The following is a 16196-nucleotide window of genomic DNA, read 5'->3' as shown; positions in this document are numbered from 1 at the left end:
GAAAACCAAAAGAAAAAAGTGTTGCCTCTTGGGCAGAAAAAATATTTAGATTCTGCAAGAGAGGGACTCCTGAAATCCCTCATGTGACCTTCCTCAGAAACTATTCAAGTCATCTGGGAAATGACCCCAGCACGACGAATATTTGGGTTTGTTCTGCTTTGCAATTTACCGCTCCATTTCAAAGAAATTAAAGCATCAACAACTGGTGCTTATGCAGGACTCACAAAGTACCTCAACAGCCGCATACATCTCAGCTTCATTCAAAAGCTGAGAAAGCAAATCAATGGAGGATAATGGAACGGGATAAAATTAGCTCAGTCGGGAAGAAAACATATTTGCCTTCTCAGGTGCCTCTTCTCAAAAGGGCAGAGAAGGGAAAAAATTAAAACTTGGACCCTCATCACAATAAAGACTACAATTCATCAAGGTGACCATCTGCCAATGAAACTGATAAGGAAAATGTTATTAAGGATAAAACTTGCAACCCCCGTTTTTTTCCCACTAAGAAAGCATAACTTTTCCCTTTCATTCTTCCTCTACCTTCTATTTATGTTTCCAATTAAGATTTGTCTATCTAAAAATCGGTAATGTGGCACTCACGAGCCCTGTTAGTAATGTATTCCTCTAAGCTACATTCTAAAACCAAGTGGGATCCATAAATCATGCCTCTTCTTGCATGAAATGAGAAATGCTACGGTCAACTGAAATTTCTGGAAAGGTGGAGAGGTGGAGCCACCCCAGTTATTTTTCTGCAATTTGCAATAATTGCAAATGCCTCCTAGGAAAAACTCAGCATCAGTAATCCTCCAGCTCACACGTAAGCTAAATCATCACAGCTACCTAGGAGCAGGGAAACCCCAGTATGCACAGCATTGGGCATCCGGAGGTAAGAGGAGGGGCAGCAAACAGCTCTACCCCATATCTGTCCGGAGCCTTTGTCTCTGATCATCCATCTCCTTCCTTTTCTGTACAAACCTATGGCTGACTCCTGCTGAGTCACCTAGTGAAGGGAAAACTGAGGAGACCTCCTGAGAAGTGAGGTGCTGGCTTGGAAGCCCAATATGTTTATTCCAAGGCAAATCCATTCCACAATTATGTATCTATTCAACATCTTAGAATGCACTGCATATTATTGAATCTTAGCCCCAGAAGGTGTCATCTGACAACACGTGGGTATTTGGGGCTGTGGGTGGGAGGAAGGAAGGTGGTAAGAAAATGCCCCTCTCTGCTTTGATGGGGAGAGGAGGTTAGAATCATCACTATACCATGTTGAATGAGAGAATTTTCTCTCTCTCTCCCCCCGATGGCGCTGAGTAGAAAATTCACAAGCTCACCCAAATTGAATGAGCCTGCTGGGCTGGGTGATTGCACTTTTCAAATATGCTAGTCCCCATTTGGGGCTATTTTGTTTTAGAGTCTCTGTTTAGCTGTGTACTTACACTCCAAGCAAATGAATCACAAAGGGTGCAATTTTGTAAATCAAAAAATCAAGAAATAAATAGGCTAGCAACATAGAAAAAGCCAGAGAGGGACAAATCCCTGGCAATTGTTTTTCAAGCCTCAGGCCAGCTGTGTTTATTTCCAGCTGATATATATCCCACGAGGGTCAGGCTTCGGGCGGGAGGAAAGGAGCACAGGGCCTGAGAGAGCAGAGCAAAGTCACTGTGCAGGGCGAGGATGTGGCCCTGCCGTGCCAGGGCCAGGCAGATGTCCTGGGCGCCTGTCCTGGGCGCCTCGGAGAGACAGCACAGCCTTGAAGTCAGACAGGGCTGGTTTGAGCCCTGGCTCCACAGAGTCTGAAGTGTATTAAGTACACACAAGAAATGTGCATTTCAAATATGCTGAATTCTGTAAAGAGAAGAATGACTTTTTAAAATGCCAAGTCCCTGAGTTCTGTCACTGTTATATTCAACCTGTGTATGATGCCACCTATGTCAAAGGGAAGTGCTACGGCCACTTCCAGACCAAAAAGGAGAAGAAGGAAAGAAAAGATGTGCCTTCTTGAGCAAAGAAAGACATTTAGATTCTATAAGAGAGGTACCCGTGAAAGTTGATCTTATTCAGAAACTGTTCTGGTCACTGGGAAATAAACCTAGAACTACAAAATATTTACTTTCATTCTACTCTTCAGTTTACTACTCAATTTCAGAGAAATTAAAGCATCAACAACTGGTGTTTATGCAGGTGACACAATCTGCTGTGTCACCTTTAGTAAGTTTCTTAATGTCTCTGAACCTCAGTTTCCTTATCTTCAAAATGAGAGCAGTAATGGCACCTATCTCAAAGGCTTATTGTGAGGCTAATGAGAGACTATAAGCAACATGTTTAACACAATGTCCAGCACATGGCAGGAATTTAACAAGAGGAAGCTAAAACTACCTGAGCCTGACGGCAGAGAAGTCCAGCTTTGGTGAACATTTCTACCACCATCAGCCACTCAGAAATGAGTCCAACACAGCCCAGCCACCATCCGCTCCCTCTAACCTTAGCTGAGACTCACTGGCCTGCGAAGGCATTGGAGAGAGTCAATTTTTCAGACTGAAGAAGCAAGCTGTGTGCATGCATGAGTTACCTGAAACTGTAGTGTACACACACACACACACACACCCCACATATTTTTTTAAAAGCTCTTTTAACCCAGTCCATCATGGAGCCTGAAATTCCCTAATTCGTTCACTCCTTCAGGTACTTTGTTCATTTTAGGTGAGCTTAACAGATGACAACACGGAATCGAGGAACCTTCAGCTACTGAACACTTGATAATAATAATCATATCTATCACAGATTCAACACCAGTTTCTACCAATCAGCCCTGTAATCACTGATAATCCTCCCAACCATACAAGGTAGATATTGTGCCTATTCTAAGATGAGGGCACTGAGACCCAGAGACTAGGTCAGTGCTCATAGCCACAGAGCTTGTAAGTGATGCAGCAGGAATTCAAACCCAGTTCTGTTTAGCTCCAAAGCCTATACATTCTGCCACATGTTCCACTACACCATGCTCCCTCTGCTTTCATGAGAATTAGTTCTGCAGAAAATGCATTAGTTCCCACTGTGGTAGAGCAGTTAGGGAGGGTCTTAAAGAAATAAAATTAAACACAAGTTAAAGGTATTTGGTAGGCAGCCTCCAAGACAGTCCCCAGTGAACCCTACCCCCTGGTATCAATGCCTGTGTGTAGTCCCCTCCCACAGTGTATCAGAGTTGGGCTATGAAACCAACAGAGTATATCAGGAGTGATGGTAAGTCACTTCTGAGGCTAGGTTATAAAACGCATGGTAGATTCTGCCCTGTTCTCTTTTGGACCACTTGATTTGGAGGAAGCCAGCTGCCCTATATTAAGGACACTCAGGCAAGAAACTGTGACCTCCTGCCAACAGCCATGTGAATAACCATACTGGAAGCAGATCTTCCAGCCCCCATCCAGCCTTCAGATGACTGCTTCCCTGGTCAACACTTTGACTCCAGCCTCATGAGAAACCCTGATGCAGAACCACCCAGCCAAGCTGCTCTTTAATTCCTGACCCTCAGAAACTTTGTGAGATAATAACTTTGTTGTTTTAAGCTGCCCAATTTGGGGGTCATTTGTTACACATCAATGAATGATACAGTACAAAAATCAGACGGAAGTCAGGACTTAAAGAAAGCCTTGGCCAAGGGGAGTGAAGAAGGATATTCACCAAAGGGTAATAAAAAGATCTGGTGCATGAGGGTAGACAAAAAGGAGAGATGGGTTGAAGTGAGAAAAATATTATAACAGTAGTAGCAAATACTTATACAGCAGTTCCTGAGCAGTGTTCAAAGCGCTGTTGATGTATTAGCTCATTTAATCCTTACAACAATCCTATAAAGCAGTGGTAGAGTTATCCCCACTTTACAGACAAGGAAACTGAGGCACAGAAGACAAATAATTTGCAGGCATCACTCAGCTGGTAAGTGGTGAAGCTGGAATTCACCCCAGGCAGTCCAGCTCCAATTTCTGTACTCTTAACCCCTCCACACACTGTCTCTCAGATCAAAAGAGAAACTGGAGAAAGCAACAAAAGCCCTCCAAGTGGGTCAGGGGTCTGAGTAAACCCCCAAGCTTTTGGTCTAGATTCCTTCATTATTGTTTTGATAAAGGTAATAATAAAGTACACCACAGAGCAATGTTCCATTGATTTCATTTAACCCTTAAAACACTCCCAGGAGAGACGCAGAAAAGATACTATTATCTCCATTTTACAGAGGAGATACTATTATCTCTATTTTACTGAGGCTGAGTGATGTTAAGGAATCACTTGGATCCCTCAATGTGAAATCAAATGAGTTTTCTTGGCAAATTAGGGAATTTTTCAACTTCAAGCAAATTCTGATATGTTGGAACTCCCTTGTTTACCTTACTCATTGATATTTGCATTTACCTGTTTACATTTCAGATTCCATGGACTAACAAAATAATAAATCAAAGAGGAAGCAGCCCCATGGAAAGAACATGAAAATCATATACCACGTCAATTTCAACCAGAAGAGAACACATTCAAAACAAAACACAATCACAGTAATATTCAATTTAAGCAAACAAGAGTGGCAAAATTAAAGTCAGAGCTCGGGGCCTCTTTCCAAGACAGTAAGATGGATTGAAATAACTAGGGCTACCCCAACCAAAGATATAATTAAATTAAATATGCATGCCCATTGTTGAGGAATAATCATTACAGTAGCTCCCAAAGAAAAAGGTGTTTATTCCTAGTCAGTTGAAAAAATAGATATTACTGAGTTTTCTTCCCCAACAATACAGCAATTGTGAAACCTACAGAAACGTAGCAAAGCTAATGCCAGGCTTAAAATATGAAGGTGCCAATGGCAGAGAACTGGAGAGTTTCAGACAAACCTAACAGCTACACCATCACAGTCATAATTTTCTCTTCCTCCTCATGCCATCTGCCCCCCTCCCCCAAGCACTTCCATTTCATCTGAACTGCACGTCTATAGGCCCTTCACATTGTCTAATCACGGGGGGCTTCTTTTTCTGTTTATACTAGGATTTCTTTTATTTGGGTGGAGGAGGACAGGGTGTGATCTGCCCGTTGCCTCACCGATTATTTTAGAAACAGTGCCCTCCCCATCGGCAGCCTTCCTTCTCAGGTCTGCTATGGAGAATGATATTTGCATTAATGAATGTTTCCTCTGCTGTTACTGGTCAGGCAGTTGGGCCTTCCAGACCCTCGTGGCCCCGCTGCTCAGGTCTGTCTGCGGGCCTCTGGGTCGTCAACCCTGTTTCTTGGCAGCGCTGTCAATCAGAAACTCCCCTGAGTGGCACCTATTGACAGTTCCCAGCATGCTGAACGTCCCCACTCCCTCTCCCCTTTAGGTTTCATGGTAACACAGACTTTGAGCCTGCTGTTTTTCCATCATCGAGTGGAATTTTTTTTCATTTTTCTCTGCTTGTGTTGATTCTTTCCCCCTGCTTTATCCTTTCAAGACTATCAGAGAAAATACAGTATTCAACACGAATTCCCCAGAGGGCTTCTTGGCCGTGGTTTCAATATACATTATTCTGTATTTCTCTTCTTTTCCTTCTCTTTATCTTTTGACACCTCATACTCCATCCTGCCAATTGCTACAACACCACCACCAAATACACCACCATATATTTGACTTCTTCTCAGTGCCCATAAACCTGAACGAATTACCAACAGGGAATTGAGTTATTCTCCCCATGTCCAAATAGTCCCTAATTTTAGTATTACCAAACTATATTTGCAGAGATGGCACATGCTGGATTTTTCAGGACCACCCCAATTTCAGATAATCCTCTCTTCAAGCCAGTGGTTCCAAGCTTTGTTTTGGAAAATCAGATCGCAGCAGGCTGCCAGAAGCCACACAAATGAGCTTATTTTAAGTAATTATTGTATTGACGTCTTTTTCCTTTGCTCACTTGGAAAGCCATCAGCACTAGAAAAATACGTATTGCAATTAGAAATTGCATCTTTATTTTCTTTTAAACCAAAAGGAAACCTTCCTTACTGCATGGCACAATGGAGACCGTGGCTCAGACCCACTTGGGATTTGTGAGCACCTGTGCCCCACCCCACCAGCACTATTGCATGAGCTTGCACACGCATGTGCGCACACACACACACACACACACACACACACACAATGGCTAGCCCTTATCCATTCTCAAGGTCGTACTCAGAGAAGCCACAGCAATGATGGCATGAGGGGCATTAAGGAACGATCCTTTTCTCTCTACTCTCCTCAAGTCTTAGGTTTGGGTTTTCCAGGGTTAACCACTCCTGGCAGGCACTTTCCTCACACTGCCCACATACAAGAAGCACCTAAGGCAACTGGCGATCTGTTCTCAGTATCTTGCCAGCTTCCCACACACCCAAATGGGAATACGATCGCTTTCTATGAAATCTCTCCATAAAGAGCGAGGTTGGTCAGCACGAAAAGTATCAGTACATGAACAGCCTTTAAGTGAGAAACTGGAAGACTTTCCTTTTAAGGATTACTTCTAGGGACGTTTGAGCTATAGTATTTGCTAAGCTGGAGCATAAACAATGGCGTTAACATAGCTAAAGAATAAACCAGCAGATCAACGGGAAACTGAAGACAGCCTGAGGAAAGGGAGAGGGAGGATGTAATAGCAGTAACAGGCACTTATGATCACAAATCATGTGCCATCTCCGTGCTCAACTCAGCACATGCATTCTCCTTCGTAATCCTGACATACGTCCCAGACGGAGGACCTGAGAGGCAGAGTGAGGGGGCTCACCCAGCTAGGAAGTAGTGGAGCTACAACTCGAACCCCACGTTGTCTGACTCCAAAACCCTAGGTTTTAATCACTTTGTTATTCTACGTAGTCAGCATTGCCCAGGGGAGAGGGTTAATGTCCCTGGATTCCAGACTCTCTCAGCTAAACGCCCTTTGCTTTGACTCTGTATCCACCGAATAGCGTAATTTGGCCTCTCCGGCGTCATGACAGGGGGAGTTTTGTGAGTCCTGTGAGAGTGGTTTCTCCCTGTGTAATGATGAATTGGTGGTGCCCTGCCTACCTCAGCCTCCTGAACTAAGAGTCAGGCCCCTCCAAACCGGGACCAGATCCTGGAATGCTCTACCTGCATGCAGCCCTCCTTCGTAGAAAACCTCCACCACGTCCAACCTCCAGTTTTTACTTTGGCCTTCCATAGACACCACACCTCAATTTCACGCTTTAGCTAAGGGAAAATGGCAAATGCAAACTCTTGTTAACACTTTGAGGGCTTCACCCTCCATCGTTTTAACTATATGCTCTTTTCCTCTCCTCTCCACATAAATATGTTTTCTTTAAAACCATAAGACCCCCCATTATCAATGTTCCTTGAAACTGGTTGACTCATACATACCAGTTTTATTAGTGCCACCACATTATCAGCTTGCCTTTGTCCAGTTTCTTGGCTCTAGTAAGAAGAAATAACTAATATTTGAGGTAGTCCCTTGATCACCATGCTAACAAAATCTTTTATGTACATACATACATATTTTGTTCTTATATATATAATACATCACATACAGCATCTATGTACAAAATACATTTTTATCTATCTGTTTTATCTAAAGAGAAAGTCTCTGCCAAGAACTGAGCTTTTACCAAGTCCTAGGCAGGTCAGGCCCCAAAGGCCTGTCCTGCCTACACCCATCTATGCAGATATGACCTGATTCCACAGGGAGGATCTGTGAACCAAGGGGTACCAGTATTAAAGCTCATAACCATTTATCAGGGCCTGATGTGAAAAAGTGAATGTGGCCTATCAGAGTCCTCTCTTGGCATCTGCCTGGGAAACACTGGGAGATGGAGCTAGTGAGTGATGGCGCTGAGGGTAAAAAGGGGGCATGAAGCTGGGCTCGGGCCAGGACAAGCCGTGAGCATGCTGACGCTGTGATGGGGCAGAAAGTCACAGTTGTCTAAAGAGGGTCAAGAACCTGCTTGGAACAGAGGAGACAGGACTGGAGTAGACACACGTGGAAAAGCGTGTGCCAAAGAATCTTGGTTTTCATGCTAATAAGCATGGTGGAGAAAGAATGAAGGATGCCTGGGGCTTGGGAGGAGGAAGAGAAGAGCAACAAAGCAACAAAGGAGGTTAGAAATGAGCAAATGACTGGCAGTCAAAGGTGTGGCTGGGAATCCTCTCACTTTGCTTTAAGCACCTATATGTCAGATTCCTTTAAAAAAAAAAAAAAAAAAGCAAACACTGGTACCCACTGTAACACACGTAATGTCCTAAATTCTCACCAAAGACAAACTTGCCCTACAGGACAGTCAAGATTCTCACTAGTCTCAACTAGAATAAGAAAGACACTTCCCTACCAGGTATGAATTTACGTTTTGTTCTGATCAGAAGATTCATGTAGCTGATCACATACCAAAGGAAAGACAGCGACTGAGCTACAATGGTCTGTAAGTTTTATTAGTGTGAGCAGAATAAACAGAGGCCTAACATCCATTCCAGCTTTCTAGATGTGGCCTGCGGTCACGACCACTGCATTGTTGCCGATCACAAACCTCCTGTCACTGCCACTTAGCACCACGCACTCTGCACATCCTCAGCCCGGTCCTGAGGCTCTCCAGTTCCATCCCAACACTGATCCCAGACTGGATATGAAACTCTTCCATAAACCCTCCAGCTTATAGGAAGCTTCCCTTTTCCTGTAAAGCAAACACATTTCTATGATGGCTGCTTACATGAGTCTTTTCACCATTCTTGCTGAATCCTCTACTTTCACTGGGGAAGCCGGACATGGAAGGGGGTTGCTAAAAAGTCAAGTCAAAAGTAAAATTAAAACACATTTTCCAGGCCCTGCAGAGTGTACAAAAATGGCTCCTTGCCTTAGCTGAGCTATGAGTACAATGGTGAAAACGTAGCACTTGGTAGGTGGCCCGCAGCTCTCATTATTTTACAATTATAACCCGGATGTCAAATGTCCGTGTTGGCATTTAAAGCCTACAGAGCTGGTGAGTGTTTAAAATGCTTCATGTCTACTTTCTGCAAAAGTTAAAGTGAAGTAGAAGACGGGTCTGTTTAACACAGCATGTGTTTTTCCTAACTCGCCAGCAACAAGTCACAGGAAAGAGTTACACAGGTACTTACTATTTATAACCCATGGCTACATCCACAAAATACCTCCTTCTCTGTCGATAGACATTGTCTTTAAATCCCTTCAACAGAAAAGAGATTAAGTTATTTAACGGACTGCCAAAAAAATTAGCTGCAGAAGACCTAAAAAAAAATCATTGTGATGTTTATTGAGTGTCCAATTGAAATGTAAATTTTTTCCCTTGGATAACCACCTTGATGACACAGGCAGAAGCGAATTGTACTTACAGTAAAACCTCATTAAATTTGGGCTGTCTTAATTTGGGATGTGTGGGAATTCAGACTAAAGTTAACCTTTCCATGAAGTAGGCAGACCGGCTTAGTTAAGCAAATTGATATTGTGAAAAATATCCTTTGGTTTTCAAGTATCATTTACATGTAATTGATCTTAATTACAAATTAATCTTATCTGTTCATTAAAATAGGTCCCTTTAACACAGATTTTTCACTAAGAACCTAAATTTAATTGCTTTGCGTAAATTACCAATAAGTGTACATGTATTAAAATTCTATCATTCAGAATAATCATCAACACCCCAAATTAGGATGAATAAAGAGGTTTTGCTGTATGTTATGAGCGCAGCCACACAATGCAAAATCGATTACAAGGGATCCACGCGAGATAGCAGGCTAGCTCCATTCCCCTCTGAGTTCCTATGGCTCTGACTAGTCTTCAGCCAAGTTCAAGATTTTACCCATCATCATGCACTTGGGAAATTAAACTTCCTGTCTGCCATTCTCCCATCAAGTGGAATCCTCCTGAGAGGACTTCCTGGTTTACTCAAGAATCTCCTCTTGTCAACAGACTTTCCATTTTCCTTTCCTTCAGGTACTTTCAGACAATCAGTTCTTTCCAGGGTTGTTTCTTCAGACAGCTGGAAGCCCAGCAGGAGTTGTTTCAATTTAACTTCTTACCTGCGCAACCCCTGAAAACCCGAAGGGAAACCAGGACATGCTGACCAGTCTGAGAAGGGAGGCCAGGCAAGGAGGCAGGCCGCAGGGGTCGTGGGCTCTGGGAGGAGAACTGGGACAGGCCCACAAAGGCCTGGACTACCTCTGCTCACCCAGTGTCCACTCAGACCCTTACGCAAGGGGGCTGCTCAAGAGGAACCTCAACTCAGAGAAACTCGTTCTGTTCTCTCTTCCAGCTGAAGGAGAACTGGCCTTGAGGTCAGAAATCGTCACAGGACTGTACGCTGAACAGAAACAAAGAACGTCCATTGCCAACAGCCTTTCTCTCAGGAATGACAAAAGGTCACTAACAGAGGCAGAGAGCGAGTGCCCTGAGGTCACCCAAAGGCCCTGCAGAAGTGAAGTACCCCTGCCCTTAAAGCTAGAACTTTCTTTCTTCTGCTACAAATTGGGAGTTTTTAAACTGGAGTTCATAGGCAGGCTTGTGGAGCCTTCAAATGTGTATATGCAAAATTTGTGACCATAGTTACAAAATGTGTGACCACCTTTACAAATGGGTATGTGAGCTAAGAAAAGGTCTTATGCCATAGAGGGTAGACATGGTCGCTAGAAAGTATGAATTTCAACACTCACTAGTCACACCAAGCAACCTGGTGGTGGTAAACAAGAATTCCAAGCACCTTGATTACTCAAAAAGAAAGCAGCCCGTGACAAAAGGAAAAGAGTTATGTGAAAAGCTCAGCATCTGTTCCCTGGTTCCTGCCAAACCGGACACCATGGTAACAGCACCGTAATCTGCTGGGCTTCCCAAAGAATCTCGAGTAGCTCTCCTCGGCAAACACCTGCACCTTTTCCAGGCATGAAAGAGAGTGATTTACTCATCATGCCTCATCAGCCTAGTGTGGCGGTGATTACACAAGTGTTATGGGTGAACCAGAGCTTCCAGCATTGAACCGTGGACTGGCAAAACAATGCTAGCCTACACTAGCGATTACAGAGACACAGCATTCCTTGGCCAGCCATTCTAAATTGATGCCAGGGACAAGGTTACCAGATAAAATAGAGAAGACCCATGCAATATTTGGGGCATACTTATACTAAAAAAAATTTGTTGTTTATGTGAAATGCAAATTTAACTAGGCAGCCTATAGTTTTATTTGCTAAATCTGGCAACACTAGCACTCAGAGAGTATCTGCTGCACACCACCCTTCCTCTCTCAATTTAAATCAAGAGGAACTTGATTTAAATCAAGACCCAGCTGGTACCCAAAAGTGCTCAGCTGAATGTACGTTGGCTCTCCCAAAAAGTCAACCTGGGGGAATACTGGAATCATTTGCGGAGCTTTAAATAACACTCCAAACCTGGACACATTCCCAGAGGTTCTGATTTAAGCACTCTGAGGTGACACCCTGGCATAGGAAATTTTTTAGTTCCCCAGAGATTATTTGAATGGAAAGCTAGGGCCGAGAATCACTGAGTTAGGACATTAGTTCTCAAACTTTAGAGTTCATCAGAATCTCCGGCAAATCTGTTTAAATGCAGATTCCAGGGTCCGTCCCTGGAAGTTCTGATTCAGTAGGCTTCAGATGAGCCTCAACATATTGCATTTTTAATAAGCACCTTATGCGGGGACGTTGAATCACACTTTGAAAGACCCTCTCAGTGTAGATCCTTGCTACTCAAAGTGTGGTCCGCAGACCTCCACTGTAAGCCTCAACTGGGAGCTCACTAGAAATGCAGAATCTCAGGTGCACCCATCTGCATTTTGCAAAGATCCTTCACATGATCTGTTTGTCCATTAAAGTTTAAGGTGGACGGACCTACATATTTAACCCTTTCTAGGGAGCCTCAGCAGCCTGACACATTCCAAGCCCCTTCTGAGCCATCTCCGCACAAGAGTGCCATCCTAACGTAATAAGCCCTGCCTTAGGACTGGAATTATTCCCAAGCACAAAAATTCCTTAGAAACTTTTTTCTATCTTCATCAAATAATAACTTATAAAAAACCACCAACTTACCAATATCAAATTTTGCATAATGAATATTTGATGTGCTTATAAAAGAAATACGGTGTAAAAAAAAATGATGAGTGAGGTAGGAGATTGCTAAGTACTTGCAATTATTTCAAATGGCTGCATAGAAAATAAGAGAAGGTATCATAAGGTGGGTGTAATTAGGAGTAATGGAACAAAATTAAGCCCAGGAAAATGTATGCTGGGTATTAGAATAAATTTTTTCACAGCAAGGTCAGTGGTTCCTGTGGTTGTTTTGACCCCCTTCTCCAGGTTGAGTAATTTCCAAACTAGACTAAGGGGAGCATTTGGAAATAAGAGGTTAGCAAAAAATCCTTTACTGTCCAGGCATTGATCAGGATGATTTAATACAGCATTTCCTTTCCTGGAATTAAGCATTCACTCTTGCCAAAATGCTTTCCAGTTGTTTTATTAACTAGGCTTTTCAAACACCCCCTTTGAGCTCAATAAGCATTTTATTTCCACTTTTTGCATAAAGAATTTGAGTTGCAGAAGTAAAGGAACTTGCCCAAGGTCATCCTGCAAATTAACAGCTGGTGTCTGGGCAGTCCTGTTACTGCTAAGCTCTTAAATCAGGCTTCTGTGCTAATTCTGACTCCTCTGAGGTGGGGAAGGGGAAGATAAACAAATGGATGATTATTAAAGACACTTTTGAGTATTTTTCTAAAGTTCAGGAGCCTTACATGTGAACTGCTGGGAATTATGCTGGCGAATATAACACACAGTGTCTTTGAGCGAATTCAGCTTTTTGAAAATCATGAAATTGAATTAGGTTTTTTTGACCATTCGTTTGAATGGTATGCTATGAATTGGTTTGAATTTGTATTTTATGCCAGAAGACTGGTTTGACTGAAAAATTCCCTCTTGCTGAAGTTGTCATAGTTTCCTTTAAAGCAATGGTTCTCAAACCGAAGTGTGGGCTTGTTAAAACCAGCTCCCAGGTGATACTGATGTGGCTGGTCCCAGGACCACACTTAGAGAACCACTGCATACAGTCTCACTATCAGATTTCCAGATATCCTCCATTTAAATAAAATGAATATCTGAAAACCATTACCCTCAGACCACAAAGTCTCCTATAATCATGACCAATCTGCCTGGGTTTCACCCTTTATATATGCTCATTTTTAGAGAAGGGGCACCGGGGGAAAAAGTTGCTTGTAACAAATGAGTGTATTGATTGCTTCTCCCAGACTATTAACTGTACTTCATTCCGACCATAAAGAGGCTCCAGGCCTCTTGTATTAAATAAAAACTGATGTAAAGGGGGAGAGAGGGAATAATGGGAAATGCTTACTACATATCATATTTCTTTAAAGGTGGTCATTTTTATTGGAGTAGAGGAGAGATGGCGATAAATAGATTCAGGGTAGATGGGGAAAGAGAGGCATTTTCCATTATGGTCTTATTCTATCACCCTCTGCCTTTCCAGTGAGACTAAAGTCCACCACATTACTCTACCCCTTACTACCTCCAATCAAGGAAAAGAACAAGGAGAATTTTACTTTCTCACTGAGCCCCATAATGCCTAGTCCTCCCCAGTTTCCCAACGAGGTGATCAATTTCAGTTCATTGTTTTTCCAAGGGTCACCATCTGCAAGTATATTTCAGGCTGTCTAATTCTACGGAAATATTCTCCAAGGTTTATACCCTCCTCCTCTCTCCAACCCTTTTAAAAATAAATGCTAGGTGGAAATGCCATCCTTCTAACCTGCTTCCAGCCAACGCATATGTACAGGGAAACTATCATTTAAAAGTCTGCTCTCAGTTATGGGGAATAAATAATAAATTGCTCTATAATACAGCATTACAGCACAGAATATGGCACACTGCCTGGCAGACGGGCGGAGCTGGAAGAGCACACGTGGGATGGATTTGACTGCACACTTACTGGGTGATCGGCATCCAGCTCAGAACCATACATGAGAACTCTGTGAGAACATTTGTCTAACTCAGAGATCTTCCGGGGAAACCAGGGCACATCCTCTAGCTCTGCTGGAAACACAGTGCAGGTTCAAAATATTAGCTCACAGATTGTATTTTCCCCTTTGCAACATTTGTCAGATTGCAAAATCACCCGACAAGCAAAAACTGGCCTTGCCTTCTTCCTCTGTCCAAATGTTCTCTGGCGGATTCAGCGTCACGATCGTGGTTTGAAATTTCAGTGACTGAATGAGCTCATTGAATTCCGTTTTGCCACACTCACAGTCCACAAAGATTTCAACTTCCGAACTTCTTCGCCGGGATTTCCTGGACTCGATATGAACCATGTTGACATGTTTTTCCTGTGGAAATACAAGCAACATCTCTTAATCACCTTCAGGGCACAATAAAAGGGATGCCATGGGCTGCTCTTGTTCAACTCGTAAGCAAAAAGGTACCAAGTGCCCACAAAAGAGGAAAAGACGACCTTCTCACCGTTTGCTTGACTAAAACATGGAAATGTTTTCCAACCATTGTCTCTATTAATAAGAATAGTAACTGTGTGTAGGATTTCCTGTCTCATTTTTAACAAGGGGGGGGGGGACATTCAGATATATAAAGGGCCCTATAAAATGTGTGATAATTATGAACTTTATCATTTCCCAGATCAGTCCACATCCCACTGGTGGTATGCATGATTGTTTGGGAGGAAATTAGTTTATTTTCATATAATCCCCAGATTTATTTATTTATTTTTATATATTTTCCAAAAAAAAACCTAAAACTCAAACTCCTGATTTTCTGGTAGTATAACATCTCTTTTTGAAATAAAGCTTAAAATCTTTGAAAAAATAATTAATAGTATGAATAGCAGGCAAATGAGGCAGAAACCGGGAAAGTGATATGAAAATGACTGAAGTTTGGGAAACACTGGCCAAAGTGTGGCCCCATTGTAGGGGGAAAAAAAAAAAAGGAAGCAAGAAAAGTAGCGAAGAAAGGATCTCTGCAGGCAAAAAAAGAAGAAAAAGAAGAAGAAGAATCCCTAATGGAACCACTTAGTAACTGGTCTCTTTCAGCTACCTCCAGGCTACCTTCATCCAAGGATGTGTTGCTGCAACTATCATGATGGGTTTCATGGGTAAAATCTCCTTACAATAAGGTGTTCGTAGGAGGGCAGCAATTTAATACTTAAATCTCAGGTTTAAATTTTCCCAGTGATATAGTCTTCCTTTGTCCTGAGTTAACTGAAGACTAAGTTCTCCTCTCCACCCTAACCCACCCCCAAATAAGCAGATCCCTCCCCATCACTCCATGGTACACTCTGATTATCAGCACAATTCCAAATACAATCCTGGATGACCTCAGAATTTTCAGCACAGCAGCAGATAGGTAGCTTCCGGTACCAGACTAAGATAAATCTGATGACATCCTTCTCTGTATAAAGAAACTAGTTTTTTGACCAGGACATTAAATGCTCTATTTCTGTTTTTAATAACTTTTGCAATAATGCCATATTTTCTAAATCAGCAGATAATAAAGGTAAGACTAACATTAGGTTCAAAGTTCAAGAGTCTTCTCACACACTGTGTCACTTTGGGCTTTTAATGTCCTTTGGTTGAAGCAAAGTGGATATTTTTAGACAAGGAAACTGAGGTCCAGATGGGTTAACTAACCAGATGGGGTAACTAAGACCCCATGACTAGCTGATGGCCGAGTGAAAACTCATGGCTGCTCACTCGTTCTCCAGGGATTTTTCCACTGCACCCAGCTGTCTAATTGAATTGCCCTGCCTTTGGGAACTGTATGGAGATAGTGCTGGATGATATAATTATGCGTAAAATATTTCCCCAGATTTCCATTACCACTCTTTATGGTGCCTGATCCTTTCTTCAAGGTCAAAAGAGAACAAGGAAATATCTGCAAAAACAGGCTGCTAATTCCCCCTCTATGGTCCTCAAAGAGGCATCACAATAATGCCTCATATCTGTACGCTTTACAAAGCACTTCCACTCATATTATTTCATCACAACAACCCTGTTAGGTGGGAATTATTATTGCTATTTTACAAATGAAGCAATTGAACCTAGGAAGCAGCTAGTGATTAGCCAAGCCAGGAGAACACAGGTCTGAATCCTCTGACTGCAATTCCAACCCTCTTTCCACTGCACCAGCAGCCCAAGGCACCATGCAGAGCTAAGCTCCC

General features: G+C 42.6%; 1 protein-coding gene across 1 annotated transcript in view; it reads right to left on the bottom strand.

Moving 5' to 3' along the window:
* TPH2 (tryptophan hydroxylase 2) overlaps window positions 1-16196 on the bottom strand; it is an 88231-nt gene that overhangs the window by 67790 nt on the left and 4245 nt on the right. The window contains exons 3-5 of the mRNA XM_082351682.1: window positions 14172-14355; window positions 13962-14062; window positions 9119-9186 (exon numbers count right to left, since the gene is read on the bottom strand). Of these exons, the coding sequence (XP_082207808.1) occupies window positions 9119-9186; window positions 13962-14062; window positions 14172-14355 (353 nt within the window). The remainder of the gene's footprint in view (window positions 1-9118; window positions 9187-13961; window positions 14063-14171; window positions 14356-16196) is intronic.

This window comes from Balaenoptera borealis, assembly GCF_965194805.1.
Source record: "Balaenoptera borealis genome assembly, chromosome: 13".
Classification (NCBI taxonomy): Eukaryota; Metazoa; Chordata; class Mammalia; order Artiodactyla; family Balaenopteridae; genus Balaenoptera; species Balaenoptera borealis.
The sequence above is the reverse complement of the archived record's forward strand: the minus strand, read 5'-3'. Positions and strand labels throughout refer to the sequence as shown.